Genomic DNA, 17,094 nt, shown 5'->3' on the forward strand with positions numbered 1-17,094 from the left:
CATTATAGAAATTACGTGGCAGTGATTTCAGACAAACTCCCAAAGAATTAAAATTTAAAAATTTTATTTTAATTGTAGAAAGAAAACAACTGGTTTGTTCCTATATGTTGATATTTGTGTGGAGGGACAAGAAGATTTTTTTTTTTTTTAATGTTGTATTTATTTTTTTTGGGATAGAGAGAGACAGAGCATGAACGGGGGAGGGGCAGAGAGAGAGGGACACACAGAATCGGAAACAGGCTCCAGGCTCTGAGCCATCAGCCCAGAGCCCGACGCGGGGCTCGAACTCACGGACCGCGAGATCGTGACCTGGCTGAAGTCGGACGCTTAACCGACTGCGCCACCCAGGCTCCCCAAGAAGATTTTTGATTAGCTATGTTTAATGGTGGCTGGAGTTGTTGCTTTAAAAAGTCATGTATGCATAGATGCGTTCATGTTTTTCTTTCTTCTGGAGTTGTGAGATTACTATGAGAGAGGGGACTGCTTTTTTGGAAAAGCTTGTCTCTTCTTTTTCCAAGTGAATGTTTCTCCCTCTTCAGTGATCTCATTTACCAGTAATGTGTTGGTAAGATTTAGGTTTAAGGGGAGAGAATTTTAGGTTAGACTAGGGGCCTGGGTGGAATTAACAATAACAACACAGAGGTGTTTGGTTTATTTGTGTGAGTCATTGTTCTGTTTATCTTTGGAATTTGTGGCACATAGTAACTAGCAAACTAGATTTGGACATTTCTGCTTGGCTTGATCTTAACACAATAATCTTTTCTTGATGTCTGGCTGTATTTGATACTTTTTCTGTGGCCTAGGATACTCTGTCAGTTGTTTTTTTAATGTTCTGTGGAAAGCCAAGCTTTTATTTGTTTGGTCTACTTGATCTGTCAAAGATGCAAGGGTGTTTTAAAAATTAAAAAAAAAAGGGGCGCCTGGGTGGCGCAGTCGGTTGAGCGTCCGACTTCAGCCAGGTCACGATCTCGCGGTCCGTGAGTTCGAGCCCCGCGTCGGGCTCTGGGCTGATGGCTCAGAGCCTGGAGCCTGTTTCCGATTCTGTGTCTCCCTCTCTCTCTGCCCCTCCCCCGTTCATGCTCTGTCTCTCTCTGTCCCAAAAATAAATAAACGTTGAAAAAAAAAATTAAAAAAAAAATAAAAATTAAAAAAAAATATACAACTTTTTTCCTTGATATATTTTGTGGAATTTTATATTTAGTGTATATATAAAAGTACACATTATCCTCTTCACAAATTACGACTTTTAGAGATTTTTAAAAACTCTTTGTCACTCAGTGATTTGACTTGAGTATTGTTCTCCTTGTGCAATAATGAGTTTTTCTTTCCTTAATTTGAATTTTCCTGTTCTGGTTTTGCTCATTCCTTTTATTTGCCCCTTGTGATTTTTGTTATGCTTACCTTTGTGAGCAGGGGAATGCCCAGATTCAATTTCGTTTTATTAGAAAATGCTGATAGCGACCCATTAAATGAACTTCATAGGCTACAACCAGCAGTTGGAAAATACTTGAGATGTGTTTTTCTGTACGGAAAGGACATTGACTTCTGATTAGAACAGACCTAGATCTGATTCCTGCATCTCTCATTTACCAGCTTTGTGACTTTTAATCACTTACTTATCTGTTCCTCATTTTTTTTTGTAAAATTGCAATATATACATTCATATTTGTTTCCTCAAAATTAAAAGGCAATGTATGAAACAAGCCTAGATTAGAGACCCAATGAAGTTAGCTAATAGCATTTTTGCATTATATGTCTGTCATTCTTAATGTCTTAAGTCCCCCAATTTTAAAACACTAAAGAAAATGGCAGAATGCTCCCATGTTTTCCAGATCCTTTATGGTTTTTTTAATTTTTGCTTCCTCTAAAGAGTAAAGACTCCTTTTGTATGAAAATCTTACGTTGTATAAACATTTCTCTTTTTTAAAAAAAATTTTTAATGTTTGTTTATTTTTGAGCGAGAAAGTACAAACAGGGAAGGGGCAGAGAGAGAGGGAGACAGAATCTGAAGCAGGCTCCAGGCTCTGGGCTGTCAGCACAGAGCCCAATGCGGGGCTTGAACTCACGAACTTTGAGATCATGACCTGAGCCAAAGTCGGACGCTTAACCTACTGAGCCACCCAGGTGCCCCTGTATAAGCATTTCTATCGTGAAACTCATAATGCCGAATTTTTAGCATTTTTAAAGTAGGAAATGTATTTCTCTTATATAACTCTTAAAGTAAATTTTTCCAAGTGACATATATTCTCTTAGCTGGTGGCACCTACTGGCAAAGATGTATCACGACTTAGAGCTTATTGTACCTACACATAGACTCAGCTCATAAAGCAGTCTGGGAAAGATGAGAGGAGACTCGGAATATTTTGTGCCTACCAAAGTGGTCATTTCCTTTGTCTCCCAGAAACCTGGGTCTGGTGAAGTGAGAGGAGGGAGGACTTCTGCATGCTATTGCCCTAGTCCAGTGTTTTCCAGTATTTGCTGAGCTCTTGTTAAATGAGGTATTGTTATAATAAGAGAGGTGTCCATGTCCAACAAACTTGGGAAAGCTAGGTTAAACTATCTTAACCTGATTGTTACTTACGAGACATTTCTGAACCTTTAGTGTCTTAAGTGTTGGTTTTTTTTTAATGTTTTTATTTATTTTTGAGACAGAGACAGAGCATGAGCAGGGGAGGGGCAAGGAGAGAGGGAGACACAGAATCTGAAGCAGGCTCCAGGCTCTGAGCTGTCAGCACAGAGCCCGATGTGGGGCTCAAACTCACAGACCGTGAGATCATGACCTGAGCTGAAGTCGGATGCTTAACCGATTGAGCCACCCAGGTGCCCCCTTAACGAAGTGGTTTTTAACCTCAGGGGTGGGGAGGGAGAGAGCAAGTGTTTGTGCAGCATATAGCATTTGTCAGATTTTATTACACCGTGGGACCCTTTTTTCTCTGAGCGTCTCTTGTGTCACCTGGAAGACTCTTGGGAAATGATCCTCTGATCAATGTAGCTTCAGAGTAGCATTTTCCCTTTGGCAGCTTCTCCTCAGGGCTTTATAAGAGAAGTTGAAAAGATATGTATGATGGGGGAGCTATTCCGGCCACCCCAGGGCTTTATTAAATACAATTTTATTAAATCGTATCTTTTCATCCATTTTTATCAAGCCTTAAGAGAATAGTTGCTATTTTTATCAGAGGGGTTGTTTCTTTCTCATCTGTATAAATAAACACCATTTCTCTGTTTTGGAATGAGTGAAAGGAAGAAAGACAGTTGTTTCTTGTGTAATCTGTAGGGACTTCTGACTTTTTATTTCCTCCCTGAGTAAGGAAAGTATTTAGGTAGCTTAGGTCAGAAGAGTTCTGGTGGGTTCAGACTCCTGTGTAACAGAAGTTTTTACTTTAGTTGTTTTAACATTGTATTCATTTTTGAGAGACAGAGCCTAAACGGGGGAGGGGCAGAGAGAGAGGGAGACACAGAATCTGAAGCAGGCTCCAGGCTCTGAGCTGTCAGCCCCACAACATGGGGCTCGGACCCACCAACTGTGAGATGATGACCTTAGCCGAAGTCGGATGCTTAACCAACTGAGCCACCCAGGCGCCCCAAAAGTTTTTAGTTTAAAACCCTACATATATGCATTCCTCATACATTTCCTCAGGTGCCTGAAGATGGGGGCAGGGACTTGCCATTTTTCTTCTACTTTATACGCTTACTCTTCATGTTTCCAGCCATGGTTTCTTCTTGTTACTCTCTTAGAACCCAGGACATTGTGACCTTGCAAAGATGGCTTTGTAACTACTAGTTGGACTCAGCAGATGAGGTATTAATAAGTCACTGTTGCCACTTTGTTCATTCTCCTGCCAGCTTTATGAATCTTAAGTCCTTCAAGATAGCAGTAAAAGGAAAATTACATGGAGAGAGAAGTACTACTTTTGTTTTTCTCTTCTCCACCCTCTTCTTCCCATTCAGGATCATTTATTACCATCTACTCTAGACCTGTTTTGGACTCTTGGACACAATGTCCTCCTCTCTAGCTCATGGTTGGCTTTCCACATGTGGGGAACCCTGACCGTTTGCCTTTCTCCCCCATTGCAGACCTTGGCACTGTGGGACTTGTAAGATTTTATTGAGGGAGCCAGTGGATTTTCTCTACAGGCAGCCATCTGGAGCCATTCTGTCAAAGCCTGAGGTTAAAAAGTGTGAGACGATAACACTTAAGGGAAAGTAGCATCTTCAAAGCTGGGCATGAATGATGTTTTGAGTACCAGTTACACACCAAACACTGTGCTGGGGAGTCTCCATCCCACAGTGCCTCTATATGGTTTGTATTTGTCCATGGGTAAAACACCTTACTCAGAATCACACACACACACACACACACACACACACACACACTGAATAAGTGACCACCTCACAAATGCAACGTGTCTCTGGTTTCAAAGCCTTTGACTGTTGTACTACATACTGTATTCCTGATCAGAGCGAGCTGTGTGACCTGCAAAGCACTAGTGTTCTGTAGTGATTCTTCTGTCATTACCCACGTTGGAAATACTGTGTGGGTGCAAACATTTTATGACTTGAAGAAAAAAAGGAAAAATAGGGAAGTTTTGAGAGATAGGCTTATCCCTAAAGGCAGTAAACAGAATCTTGTAAACACCAGTGACTTAAACAGATCTATAGGATTCTTTTGAATAATACTGTGGAGGGTTACAGTTTATCTTTTGTACCCCAATCTTAGAACTTTAGGTTTGGGAAAGAATCTTAGAGGTTCTTGAATTGTTATTCCTTTCGGAGCACTATTCTCCCACTTCCCCTTCTCATTAAGTTTCCATTTAGCCATTAGGTAGGAGCTTCAAAAGGGAAAATCCAATCATGTATAATCTCTAGTTAATGGGCATCTATTGAGCGACTAGGTCACCAGAAAGAATAATCACACAGTGCCTCTTTGTGTGGTAAACACAAAAATCAAAAGCTAATGCATTCCCAAGGCAAGCCAGATTGTTACTGGCTACCAGCATCCTCCCCTTCAGGGAAGAAGTTGGGGCACCCACCACTGGTGCTTGCTAAGGGAGATTGCAAAGCCGGTCTAGAAAAACAAGGTTATCAAGGAAGGAAAGAGAAAAGCAAGGGGGGACTTCCAGAGCTTGGCAGTCCTAATTGCAGGTGATGGTTGGGATGGATTACTGAATAGCAGACATTCTAGTAAATGTTTGTGCAATCAAAGAACTAAGTGGGTCTCCGTGGCTTCTTGCCACAAGTTAAAAGAATAACAGTGATGGTTGAGGTAGAGCCTCAGCCCCAGTCCCATAATTTAGCTTGTTTTCTAAGTATGCCCAGCCTTCATAAATAAAGACTTTATGCTTAGTTTTGTCCAGCAACTAACTGTAATTTCAACTAATGTATGAAGATGAGCACAACCCTTTTGACCCCAAGATGGCATCTGTCAGTCACAAGCCAAATAGTTCTTGGGTTGGTGTTGGTACATTCTACTTTGGGTTTTCAAAATTATATTTTGGTGTAGGATTTGCAAAACTCGGCATAATTCAAATAACCTGTTTTTCCCCCCTTAGAACACTTCAGTTATGGAGGATCAAAATGAAGATGAGTCCCCAAAGAAAAATACTCTTTGGCAGGTAGGAATGACGACGCACAGATAAGAGCAGTTGACTTACTATAGATAAGATGCTCCCTCAGCTCATGTCCTCAATGAAAACCAGAGCCAAGCAAGCGTTTTTGTTTTCTTTTGTGCAATTTTGCTAGTTTCGGAATTCACCCTAATTTATCTTCTGTTCCTCAGGGAGGTGTCATTACGAATAGTAAAAAAATTTTGGAGTTGCTACTAAGATTCTGAAGTGTCTGTAGCCTAAAATACTCAGTTTGTCGCCACAGTCCAAGCCAAAGATGGTCAGTGGTGGCATCCTTTGTCACCAGAATAGCACCATGCCATACCAGTGTGTGTGCATTGGTGATTTTGTCTCCCTACCCTCACCCTTCTCCCCCATTTCTTGTTAGTTTGCCCTTTCCTTTCTTCTTTCTTGGTTCTTTTTAGTCCTGCCAGTTTTCCTTCCAATTCCCCAGGGTTTTTTTTGCCCTAGCTACGGGGAGGGATGCTATGTAAAGTTTCATGATTGGATCTTTCCATCAACCATTGTGGTGCAAATAACTTTGCCCCTCAGAAAGACACAGTAAGAGGCAAATAAACCTAAAGATGAAGAGAATAATGTTAAAAAATATTCTCTGCGTTCATTTGATTTGAAATGAGAGGAGTAGATGAGTTAGCAAGAATAAAGTATGCCCAACAAATTTATGATGAAATAAGCAAAGCAAAACAATGTCAGGAAAATCTGGGCTCAGCAGGTGGCTAGAAGTAGAAATGGGAAATGTGCTGTAGAACTGTGCACTTGCCACTGCGTCGGGGGAACTGTGTGCAGCTTGATGTCTGTTCCTCCTTCATGCTCCGTATTTTCCAATAGGGTTCTCTTCATTGACTATTGATTTTTCAGTTCACAGTGGTTCTTAACATTTTGGCTTTCAGTTTTTCTTTCGTAAGTTCTTTTAGTTAACTAGTTAATGGTATCCCAATGCTGTAGGGAAGTTAGATGTTTAAGAACCCTTCTGTAAATGAAATAATCTCTTTGCTTATCAAATGATGATGTGAAAGTATTTTGGAAATTATAAAGCAGTACACAAATGCAAGTTGTTACCATATATTTAACCTGTCAGGAAAGCAATTATTTTGACAAGTTACAATGAGTAAAATGTAGAAAAGAAGGAGGAAGGAAATACGGCTTTTTTTTTTAATATATCCTTTATTCTGTCTTGTGTGTTCCCCATTGCACAAACTAACCGTGATTGTAATGCTGTATAAAATTCTGCATCTTGTCTTTTGTTCCTTAATATTGTTTCATAAACATGTTCTCTTGTTATTAAGATGTTACTATATAAACCTAATTTTAATGGCTTCATTATAGTACCTTATGTAGATGTATTATTATTTGCTTTAACCAGTTGCCTATAGTCGGGCAGTTACTATAACATTATACTCAACATCCTTATACTTAAAAGTAGCAGAGATGTCCCTTATACTAGCTGATACTCACCACCGTGAAGAATTTTCACTTCTGACTGTTTTGAATGTTGATTTTTGGGCTCTGTCAGATAGAGGTCTTAACTACAAGCAGCATCATAAATTTCTGTTCAATGCTGCCCTCTGGTGGTACCCAGTGTCAGTGAGCTCTCCATCCAATTTCCAGGGGGGGAAAAACATTCCTAGAGAAGGAGGTAGTAAGATAAATGGGATGGGAGGTGAATGCCTTCTCACTATGTACCTTTAAATGTGGACATAAAAACTTGCTGCAGAGAGGTATGATATATAAGATTTTAATAAGGAAAGTCAGACTCCTTTGGTTATTTATGAAGGATGTCCTCTTTCTGGGATAGATTCAGTTAAATTAGGGGACATAGTGAAAACACAGCTCTTGGTTCTTTCTGTGTAAAACTTCTGAGATAAGCTCGTGCATGGAGTTAATGCATGTCTGTAATATAACTCTTCAGTTTTCAAAATTCTCTTCTAGGCTATTTCTGGTGTTACACATGAAGGGGCTCTCAAAGGAGTGACTGGTAGATAGCTTGGCAAATGTTTGACAAAAACATTGAAGTAATTTTGGTTTTAAACAGGGATGTTACTGAGCCTCATAACACCAGTGGCAGTTGTGGCTTCAGTCTGGGGATTCCAATTTTTTTTTTTTTTGATGCTGTTGTCAGATAAAGTATATGTAGTTTTTATTTTTTAAGAAATATACTGGTTTTATGCAAGAACCATCATCCATGTAGCTTTGAGGAGAAATGATGCATAGGTAGTATAGGAGTCTGTGGGATATCATCGACAACTCTATAGGATGAGAATCTTTTGAGGTGTATGTGGTTCACCTTGGGTTGCTTTCAGAGTAGGTGAAGAAAAAAAAGGAGTGAAAGTCTAAACTGTTATTTGCTAGCAGTCTAGTAGCTCTGGTAACAGTTTGGAGATGGGTTCAATTTTTAGATTGAATTGCCTTCAGATTTCTTCATTAAATGGACCAGTGGTTTTCAAAGTGTGGTCTCTAAAGTGCATTCTCCGGACCATCAGCACCAATACCACCTGGGAACTTGCAACTTCTCAGGCTCTACTCCAGACCTATAGAATGAGGACATCTGTGGTGGAGCCTGGCAGTCTGTCTGTTAAGAAGCCCTCTTGTTACTCTGATGCACACACAGGTGTGAGAACCATTGGCTAGATGAATATAGCATTGACTTTGATCTTTGAAGAAGTAAAGCAAACTACTAATAGTCAATCAGTTGCTACTTTGCCAAGTTGAGCACGTTCTCTAAGATAGTTATCTCTGACATCGGTTATCTAATAACCACATGGTTTTGGAATAAGCATTGGAGAATGATGACTTGGGACACCAGATAGCTTTATAAATAGCTGTAAATTCGACATTTACTTTAGACACTTAATTTGAGGCCCTAAATACGTTTTAAATTACTTCATGAATGAATTAATAAAGGAATGAGTTTGGCTTCAGGGTATAGCTGGTATTTTAAGATTAAATACACAGGGTGAAAAATGTTTCCAATAAAATACTAATTAGAGTTTTTTTCTTTGTCAAACTAATTATTTTTTTTGTTTATTTTTCTAAAATAGATAAGTAATGGAACATCATCTGTGATCGTCTCCAGAAAGAGGCCATCAGAAGGAAACTATCAAAAAGAAAAAGACTTGTGTATTAAATATTTTGACCAGTGGTCTGAATCAGATCAAGTGGAATTTGTGGAACACCTTATTTCACGAATGTGTCATTATCAGCATGGACATATTAACTCTTACCTGAAGCCCATGTTGCAGCGGGACTTTATTACCGCTTTACCAGGTAACTGTACTTGTCTTTTAAAAAGCCGAGCAGTAGAAGAATGTCTAGTCCAAGGGCCTACGCAGAAATCAGTAGATATTTGTGAAATGAATGAATGAGTACAGTGTGAGTTTCTTTGGTACCCATACTATATTTTATTATGGCATTGGAAAAGGAGTTATAATTTAGGATCTGTATAGGAAATGTAGGCAGTTGCCACGATTAGTGGTGTTGATCATTGGTCATACCATTGTTTAATTTAGTTTAATGAGCTAATGCTATCCTGTTTTTTAAAGTGTTTATTTATTTTGAGGTGGGGGAGAGGCAAAGAGAGAGGGAAAGAGAAACCCAAGCAGGCTGTGTACTGTCAGCACAGAGCCCAATGCAGAGCTTGATCCCATGAACTGTGAGATCAAGACCTCAGCTGAAATCAAGAGTTGGACGCTTAGCTGACTGTGCCACCCAGGCATCCCTATGCTGTTAGTTTTGAGGTAGCCTATATATAATCTGGATTTTGCTTTTATAAGTAATTTAAAAAATATATGAGATAATTTTTCCTACAGCATTTATGTTTAAGCAGTATCCCAAAGTTTAGGATGTTCATTTGTACTTAAAATGACACTTAGGGTAGGGAATGGTACAAATGTCTTGGAAAAACTGATGGCATGTCTTTATTACATTTTTTGAAAAACTTATTTCTGGATCTTCTCCCTCACCACTTCTCTTTTTCTCTCTCCCTCCCTCTCTGTCTCTCTCTCTCCCTCTTCCTCCCATCCCCATACTCCTCTGGTTAAGTTTACTTTGATTTAAAAAAAAAAAAAAAAGAGAGAGAGAGAGAAACTATTTTTTTAGAGTAGTTTTAGATTCAGAGCAAAATTGAACGGAAAATCCAGAGAATTCATATAGTCTCCATATCCCCATCCTACCTCACTATCACCATCCCATCCAGCCTCCCCCGTTAACATCCCATCCAGGTGGCTCATTTGTTCTGGGACACATGGGCCTACATTGACACATTATTATCACCCACTCCATACTCATTAGGGGTCACTCTTGGTGTGCATTCTTTGGGTTTGCACAAATGTGTAATGACATGTATCTGCCATTATCGTATCATATTGAATAGGTTCACTGCTCTAAAAAGCCTCTGTGCTCTGCCTGTTTTATGCCCACTTTGATTTTTGATCACTCATTAATTCTGTCTTTTCTCTCTTTATTTCTCTTCCTCCTCCTCCTCCTCCTCCTTCTCCTTCTTCCTTTAATTTTGATTTTAACTTTAATTTTAAATTTGGCTAGGTAAGATAGATTTCTGAAGAGAATGCTGGCCAGAATGTTTCTTCTAATAATGGTCATTGTGGTCTAGAGGTTATAACTGCCATGCCAGGGTAGACCTAGAAATAGCCAGGGATAAAAGTGCCATTGCCACCAGCCCTGTCCCGTCAGAGCTTCTCTTCAAAGAAGAGCTCTTCTCTTCAAAGAGGAGCTCCTTCCTTAGCTTGTCTGTGATTTACAGTGCATCAGGACTCCATGCTCTAAGTATTTTCATGGCAAATAGGAGCTGTTCTCAGGTCTCAGGCAAATTGAAAGGCCAGTTTTGAATTTCGAATCTTTCTTCCAAAATGTGTACATTTACTTTCTACGGTGGGAGTGTAAGGATATTTGAGAGTTAGCTTAGGAAATTTTGACTCTTCTGGTTTATTTTATGCTGAAATATAGCACTGTTTGCTCCATTTCATTCATTAGTATTTCTAGAAAAGAAAATAAGAACCCTCTCTTTCTAGAATTGTATAGTATTTAATTGCTACGAAGGATCTTAGCCATCACTTAATCCTCTTTCTCACTGTATAGACCAGGAAGCCAAGGATCAGAGAAATTTCATGAAATGACGAAGATCATACATCTTGGTTATTGTGGTGATTGAATTGTGGGCGATGGTGGGGGCTGGTTCAAAAGTTAGTGCAAAGGCTGAAATTGCTAGGATTACTCTGGAAAATTCTTATTGGCCATAGTATAGAATACATGTTTACAACCCAATTTACAGCCCAGTTATTTATGATAGGGAGAAAGGAGGAAACAGATATGGTTTTAATTGTATGGGAGGGAAGGAGGGTGAGGGGTTCAGGGGGAGAGAATTATAAGTGAGTTTAAGTAAGGTGATTGACCATGTGGTGCCGTCTCTCTGGTATGAGCAGTGCCAGAACTCAGAACCTCCAGCAGCAGCCAAGCCTTTCTGTGGACTCAGGTTGCATCTCATATCTAGAAAAGATCAGACAGTTAAATATTCGATGATGGTACTTGTTCCTCATAAGTGCTTTGAAACTATGCCTCCATTTTGCTCAAGGAAACCTGTTGTTTTTTGGTGTGCTTGCTTCCTGCTGTTCTGGTTTTATTTTATTTTTGCCTGTAATTTGCTTCTCAAACATTTTAGAGTGCCAGGAAACTCACCTTGTATTTACAGAATATCCACAAGGTGGCACTGTTGAAGTTCCCTTGATTTGCAGAGTGTAGTCCAGAGGCAACCCCTTCTCTTGGGGAGTGTACAGTCTTGGAGAAGAGACAGAACAGATGAACATGTGTTATGTATATAAATATGGTTAGTATAATTGCATACAATTCAGTTTTCATTACAGCGAATTTTAAGGCATTGTCCATATCTCTGTTAAAGTGGAATTTTGTGGTATTGAATATTACATGAAATGAATGGACCATTGGCTGGGACATGGAAATATTTTTGTTAAAATGCTATTTGTTTTAACAGGATTTGATCTGAACATATATACATATGTCAGTATATATCATACATACGAATCTAATAGCTGGGGACAAGCTGGCCAAGTTGATTGTGTTCGTGTCTAGTAGACTTGGATTAAACCTGGCATTAGTTCCTTAACACAGACCCTGCCTTAAGAGTATTAGGGGAGAAACTGGTCCATGTGTACGTGCATACTTAAATTTAATAATGTATGGAGCAACTTAGTAATCACTATTCTAGTTTGGTGTTGAACTTTTACCATAGATGATCTTGAGTTTGAAGTTTTACTGTTTCAGTTGTCAAGTTAAGACTTCTTTTGATTGGGGAAACCATTAATTCTATAAAAATTGTCTGTAGTTCTCGCTTTTTAATGCTTACTGTGAATATCATACCTGTCAGTATAGGGAAAATGGAAAATGTTTGTGGTCTCTGGCTCCTTTTGGTTCAGTGGAAAAAGTGATAATTATGATATGCTTTTCTAAAAATCATGGTAAATGTTTAGTCTGCAATGTCAATTTCTGCAGGCTAAGTTTGTGGTTTGTAAGAACTGTTGTTAAAGGGAAAATTTACATCATTTGAAGTAGAGGCAGATTGTACTTCAAAGAGGATGATAAGCATTGGCGATGTTTTTGGTGAGGTATCTGAGCAATTAAGAATTTTGAAACACTTAGCTTCCTGGCCATGGTTTATTCATTTGTCTTATCCCCAAGTAAGGGCGATAAACCGTTATGGACTGTAAATGTGACAGACTAAATCAAAGGTCTTGAGAGAGCATAGCTGAGGCTTCAGGCTGGGTGTAGGGCCAAGGACCAGCATGACAGAGTGGAAAGAGTGTGGGTGTTGGATTTAGACAGTCCCTAAATTTGAATCCCAACCCCTGCACTTGATAGTTACATGAGCCCACTTTTTGGAGCCTCCGTGTCCTTATCTGTATGGGAATAATAATAATAATACTTCATGGGATATTGTAAAGATTAAAGACAAGGTATGTAATATGCCTGACATCTGGTGGGTATTGTGAGGATGGTAGCTTGAAAAAGAAAAAGAAAAAAGAAAAAAAAAAAAAAAACCTGGAGAGACAGGAAACACCTGCTTCTCCAGAGGTAGTAAGATTTGTTGCCAGGAAGTTTTAATTATTCACCTGCTAATTTCTGAATTGATTCATCCTGACATCATAGAGGTAGATGCTTGTGCCATTTTGTTGGGACAACAAAATGTTGAACTTTGTGACTTGAGTGTCATTTCACTTCATTTCTGTCTGAATCCTTAGGTCTGTATATGCCAAGTTAAAGGCATCCATTGACATCCTATTGCTGTCAGCAGTTGCATTGTTTTTTCTTTCAAAAGGTTGCTAAGTTCAGATTTTACCACTAGATCTGTGACTAGGAAGGGACAGCAGGAGTGGGTGGGGAAGGAAGTTTCTTTGCAGCTGCCCTTTGAAATGTGTTTCTAAAATAATAAAAGTTTCTGTAATTGTATGATCTAAGCAGCTGTGTTAAAACTGGCTGTAGTCAAGGGCATTGAAGTGACATTATACATTTGAGTTTCATTTTGATACAGTGTTGTTTACATACTGAGCTTTGAAATTTGTGCCTCTTAATTGTTTTAATTTATTGTTGAAAATTTTCCAGACCTTCGTCTGGTGCCTATAATTAGCAACAGAAGCACTTCTTCAGCATTGTGTGTGCCGTATTCTGGCCTCATTTTCTGAAACCATAATGTGTCCTCTTGTTGCCTTGGGAAGGGAGGTGGTAGTGGGAGACGGAGGGGGGGGGTCTCAGCAAGATAGAGAAATGAGAGCCAGATATTGGTACTTAAGAAAATGCTTAGTTTTAACACTTCAAAGCACTTTCTGGCCTGAGCAGATGGCCCACCTTCTTCAGTAACTTCTTTGTCCTGAATAGGCTTGAAACGAGAAAGTTCCATGGTCTGCTTGGCTCCTGGGGATACTGTTCTAAGGTGTTCTCGTAGAGGTTGTGGGATTCCTGTTATGCTGACATTTAAGGGGATATGCGACTTAGCACCAAGATGTTAGAATGGGCTTTAGTGCTTTGCTAGAGGAGCTGTTCAGCGTTTTTCTTTGTGGAAAATAACAAGAGCAACATTGCTTAGTTTCTTTGACCAATGGTAGCAGTTAAGGGGATTTGGAGATGAGGGAAGGAGAGCAGAGACTGACACTTAGCAAGAGCCTGCTCTGTGTCTGGCTCCTTCGTAACCTTCTCCTGTTAACCTTCCCAGCAAGGCTAAGAAGTTCCTTGTCTGTAAAATGAGGATATTGAGAATAACTGTTGTCAGAGTGTTACTGTGCACATTATATCAGATCATTCATGACAGGTGTCTGATATTATTCCTATTTTATGGGAGACTGGGATCCAAAAAGGAAAACTGATTTGCTTCAACCCAGGCTATCTGACTCTACAGCCAGTGCATTTTCCAAGAGACTGAAATGCCCTGCCTCCTGGAATTGATGGCGTGAACTTAAAGCATTATGCAAGGGAAGTCAGTCTTCTAGATATGATGGAGATGTGGCTGGATTGGAGTGATGGCATTTGAAAGAGGAGGAAAGATGTGTTTGAGATTTCCTTATGTAGAAACTCAGTGATAGTCATTAGACTATCACTAGACAAAAAAGGAGATCAATTGCTATAAGGCAGTAGTTCCCAGTATCAGAATTATCTGGTGGCACTTCTAAAAAGACAGATTCCTGGTCTTCACCATGTAAACACGCTGATTCAGTAGACCAAAACAATGTCCGGGGAATCTGTTTTTGGTGGTGGTGTTTTTGTTTGTTTTATTTTAAGTTGTTTTTTTTTTTTTTGTTGTTGTTGTTTTTTAGAGAAAGAATGAGCGAGCCCACAGGCACACACATGAATGGGGGAGGGACAGCAAGTGGGGTGGAGAGAGAATCCTAAGTAGGCTCCACGCTGTCAGCACAGATTCCCACTCGGAGCTCAATCCCACGAACCATGAGGTCATGACCTGAGGACCTGAGCTGAAACCAAGAGTCAGATACGCTATTGACTGATCCACCCAGGTGCCCCTGTTTATTTTTAAAAATCACTTGCCCTAAGTGATTCAACTACAACTACACAGGCTTCTGAGAGCCAGCTCCTGGACCACCCAGCCAGGTAGAAGACTTGGATGGATGCCACTTTCCCAGCTCAAATACAGACGATGGAGGTGTTGCAGTCATTGAGGAAGTTGCACTGAGTTGCAGTGAGAAAGCAACTCAACTATCTGATGCGTTCTTATCTCACTATGCATTTCATCACTCAGAGCGAGGGACTCATGAGGGGAATTGGTTAGGGGTGTGTTTATAACCAATTAAGAGGATTTAGTTGACGATATGGAAGTAATGTGGACCTTGAAAGGTGACTGTTCTCATAGAACGTGAGAAACTAGATGAGATAAGTACCCAGAACTAGAAAAATTCAGAGAAGAGCTAAACTATTAGCCCATGATTAGAGGTGCTAAAAGAAAATGTGATTGTAGAGGGCAGAGAGATTCTGAAATTTGAAATTCTTGTCAGTAAATTTGTCAGCCCTAGCAGTGGAGAGGTACAAGTACCCTATGATTATCCATGGATCTCCCTGATTTTAAATGCAAATGGAAGAAAAGAGCACATGATCATGGAGATACACAAAAAGGAAACACATAGCTTCTATAGACAAGTAGACCTAAAGACATTGTGTGCCAGGGTAGTGATTGAACACGGGGTTGTGATTTTCAGAATTATGGAACGTTGAGAAGTAATTGAAAACCATAGGCAGAGGGGCTCCTGGGCGGCTCCGTCGGTTAAGTGTCTGACTTGATTTTGGCTCAGGTCATGATCTCAGAGTTCGTGGGTTCCAGCCCCACATTGGGCTCTGTTCTGACAGTATGGAGCCTGCTTAGGATTCACTCTTTCTCTCTCCCTCTCCCCCTCCATCCCTCCATCTCTCCGTCTCTCCATCTCTCTCTGCAGCTCAAAATAAACAAGCATTAGAAAACCGTAGGCAGAGCTACTAGGTACAGTTGTACCCTTTACAGCTTGTACAACTGCATTTGGTAGCCCTGCGTGGATAGTACTCTGAGATGATTGATGAGCAGACTTCCTGGTGTTAAGAGCTGGAGACCTGAGGTTGGGTGTACTTGGGGGATATTGGCTAGTAAATTTAATGTTATACTGTGGCAGACTTTTAAAATGGATTATCAAATTTAATTAATTTGCAGCTGAAGAGACCGTGTAGGGTTGTGTAAACCTATACGGATATATACAGAGTGCTAGGAACCTTTATCTCTGAGAGGATTTAGGGATTAAAAATTTTTGCTTATATGCATTTTATAATTTTTGTGTCATGAACTTGGGTTATATATGTTAAAAAAAAGGGATACAAAGCAGCTCCTTGCCAACTTGTAAACAAAAAATACAATACCAACTTTATGTAGGAAGCACCAGCAAGGGAATACAAAGAGTAACCATACCAAATTCACTTGATTGTGGGGTGGGAGATTGGGATAAGCCTATCAGATTAGTAGGTCAGAAGAATGGTGCAAAGGTAAAGGTGATAGGGTCTTTATGGGGGGCAGAGTTTCTCCAAATATCCGAACACTGAATAGAGAGATGTGGGCTGGACAGTAGTACATCCGGGTGGCCACAGAACCAGTGGCTCTGTATTGGTACTGTGAGTATTTAATGAATGGATCCACAGTAGCCTCGATGGAAATACAGATCTAGAATCATGGGTGCTGTCCTTGGTTCTGACCCATTTAACATGTTTGCCAAGAACTTGGGATAAAAACTTACTACATTTGCCCATCATGCAGATTTGGTGTGGAATATCCACTCTTCTGGATGACAGAATCAGAATTCTAGAGGTGACATGCAAGGGTCAGATTAAGCTTCAAAGGTGAATTACAGTAAGGATAACTATAAACTTTTGGATGAAGCTGCCCTTCACCTCTCCATTAGCCATACAAATGTAGAATTAGGGGGAATTTTATTTTTTAAGTTTATTTATTTATTTTGAGGGAGAGAGAGAGCATGCCTGTGAGCAGGGGAGGGGCAAAGGGAAGATGAGGGAGAATACCAAGCAAGCTCCACACTGTCAGCACCAAGCCCAATGTGGGGCTTGATCCCACGAACCGAGAGATCGTGACCTGAGCCAAAATCAAGAGTGCCAGACACATAACTGACCGAGCCACCTGGGCACCGTGGGGGAATTGCTTTAATAAATCCTTTTGGAAATCAGGCCTAGGAATTTATTTATCTTACTCATCTTAGGAATCTACTGTGATAGGACTACTTAGATAAAGGCAGTATAATCTTTGACTGCATTAACTGTGATACAGTGACAGTCACCAGAAAAAATAGTGGTCTCAGTGTATGTAGTCCTTATGATCAGATCAGAGCTTGGATATTAGATCTAGTCCAGAGTAGGAGAATTAGTATATGAAAAGCCTGTAAACCACAATCAGGAAAGAGTATAAAGTGTC

General features: G+C 39.9%; 1 protein-coding gene across 9 annotated transcripts in view; it reads left to right on the forward strand.

Annotated features, from left to right (window-relative positions):
• Positions 1–17,094, forward strand: part of FBXW11 (F-box and WD repeat domain containing 11) — a 122,727-nt gene that overhangs the window by 72,964 nt on the left and 32,669 nt on the right. For 5 of the 9 annotated variants that reach the window (XM_045035547.1, XM_006927921.4, XM_003981273.6 and 2 more), the window contains 2 exons: positions 5,550–5,612; positions 8,663–8,888. In XM_045035547.1, coding sequence (XP_044891482.1) covers positions 5,550–5,612; positions 8,663–8,888 — 289 coding nt within the window. Of the gene's footprint in view, positions 1–4,006; positions 4,020–5,549; positions 5,613–8,662; positions 8,889–17,094 lie in introns of those variants that run through there. The other 4 variants (XM_045035557.1, XM_045035538.1, XM_003981275.6 and 1 more) reach the window with 2 other exon arrangements.

The sequence above is a fragment of the Felis catus genome, chromosome A1 (assembly GCF_018350175.1).
Source record: "Felis catus isolate Fca126 chromosome A1, F.catus_Fca126_mat1.0, whole genome shotgun sequence".
NCBI lineage: Eukaryota > Metazoa > Chordata > Mammalia > Carnivora > Felidae > Felis > Felis catus.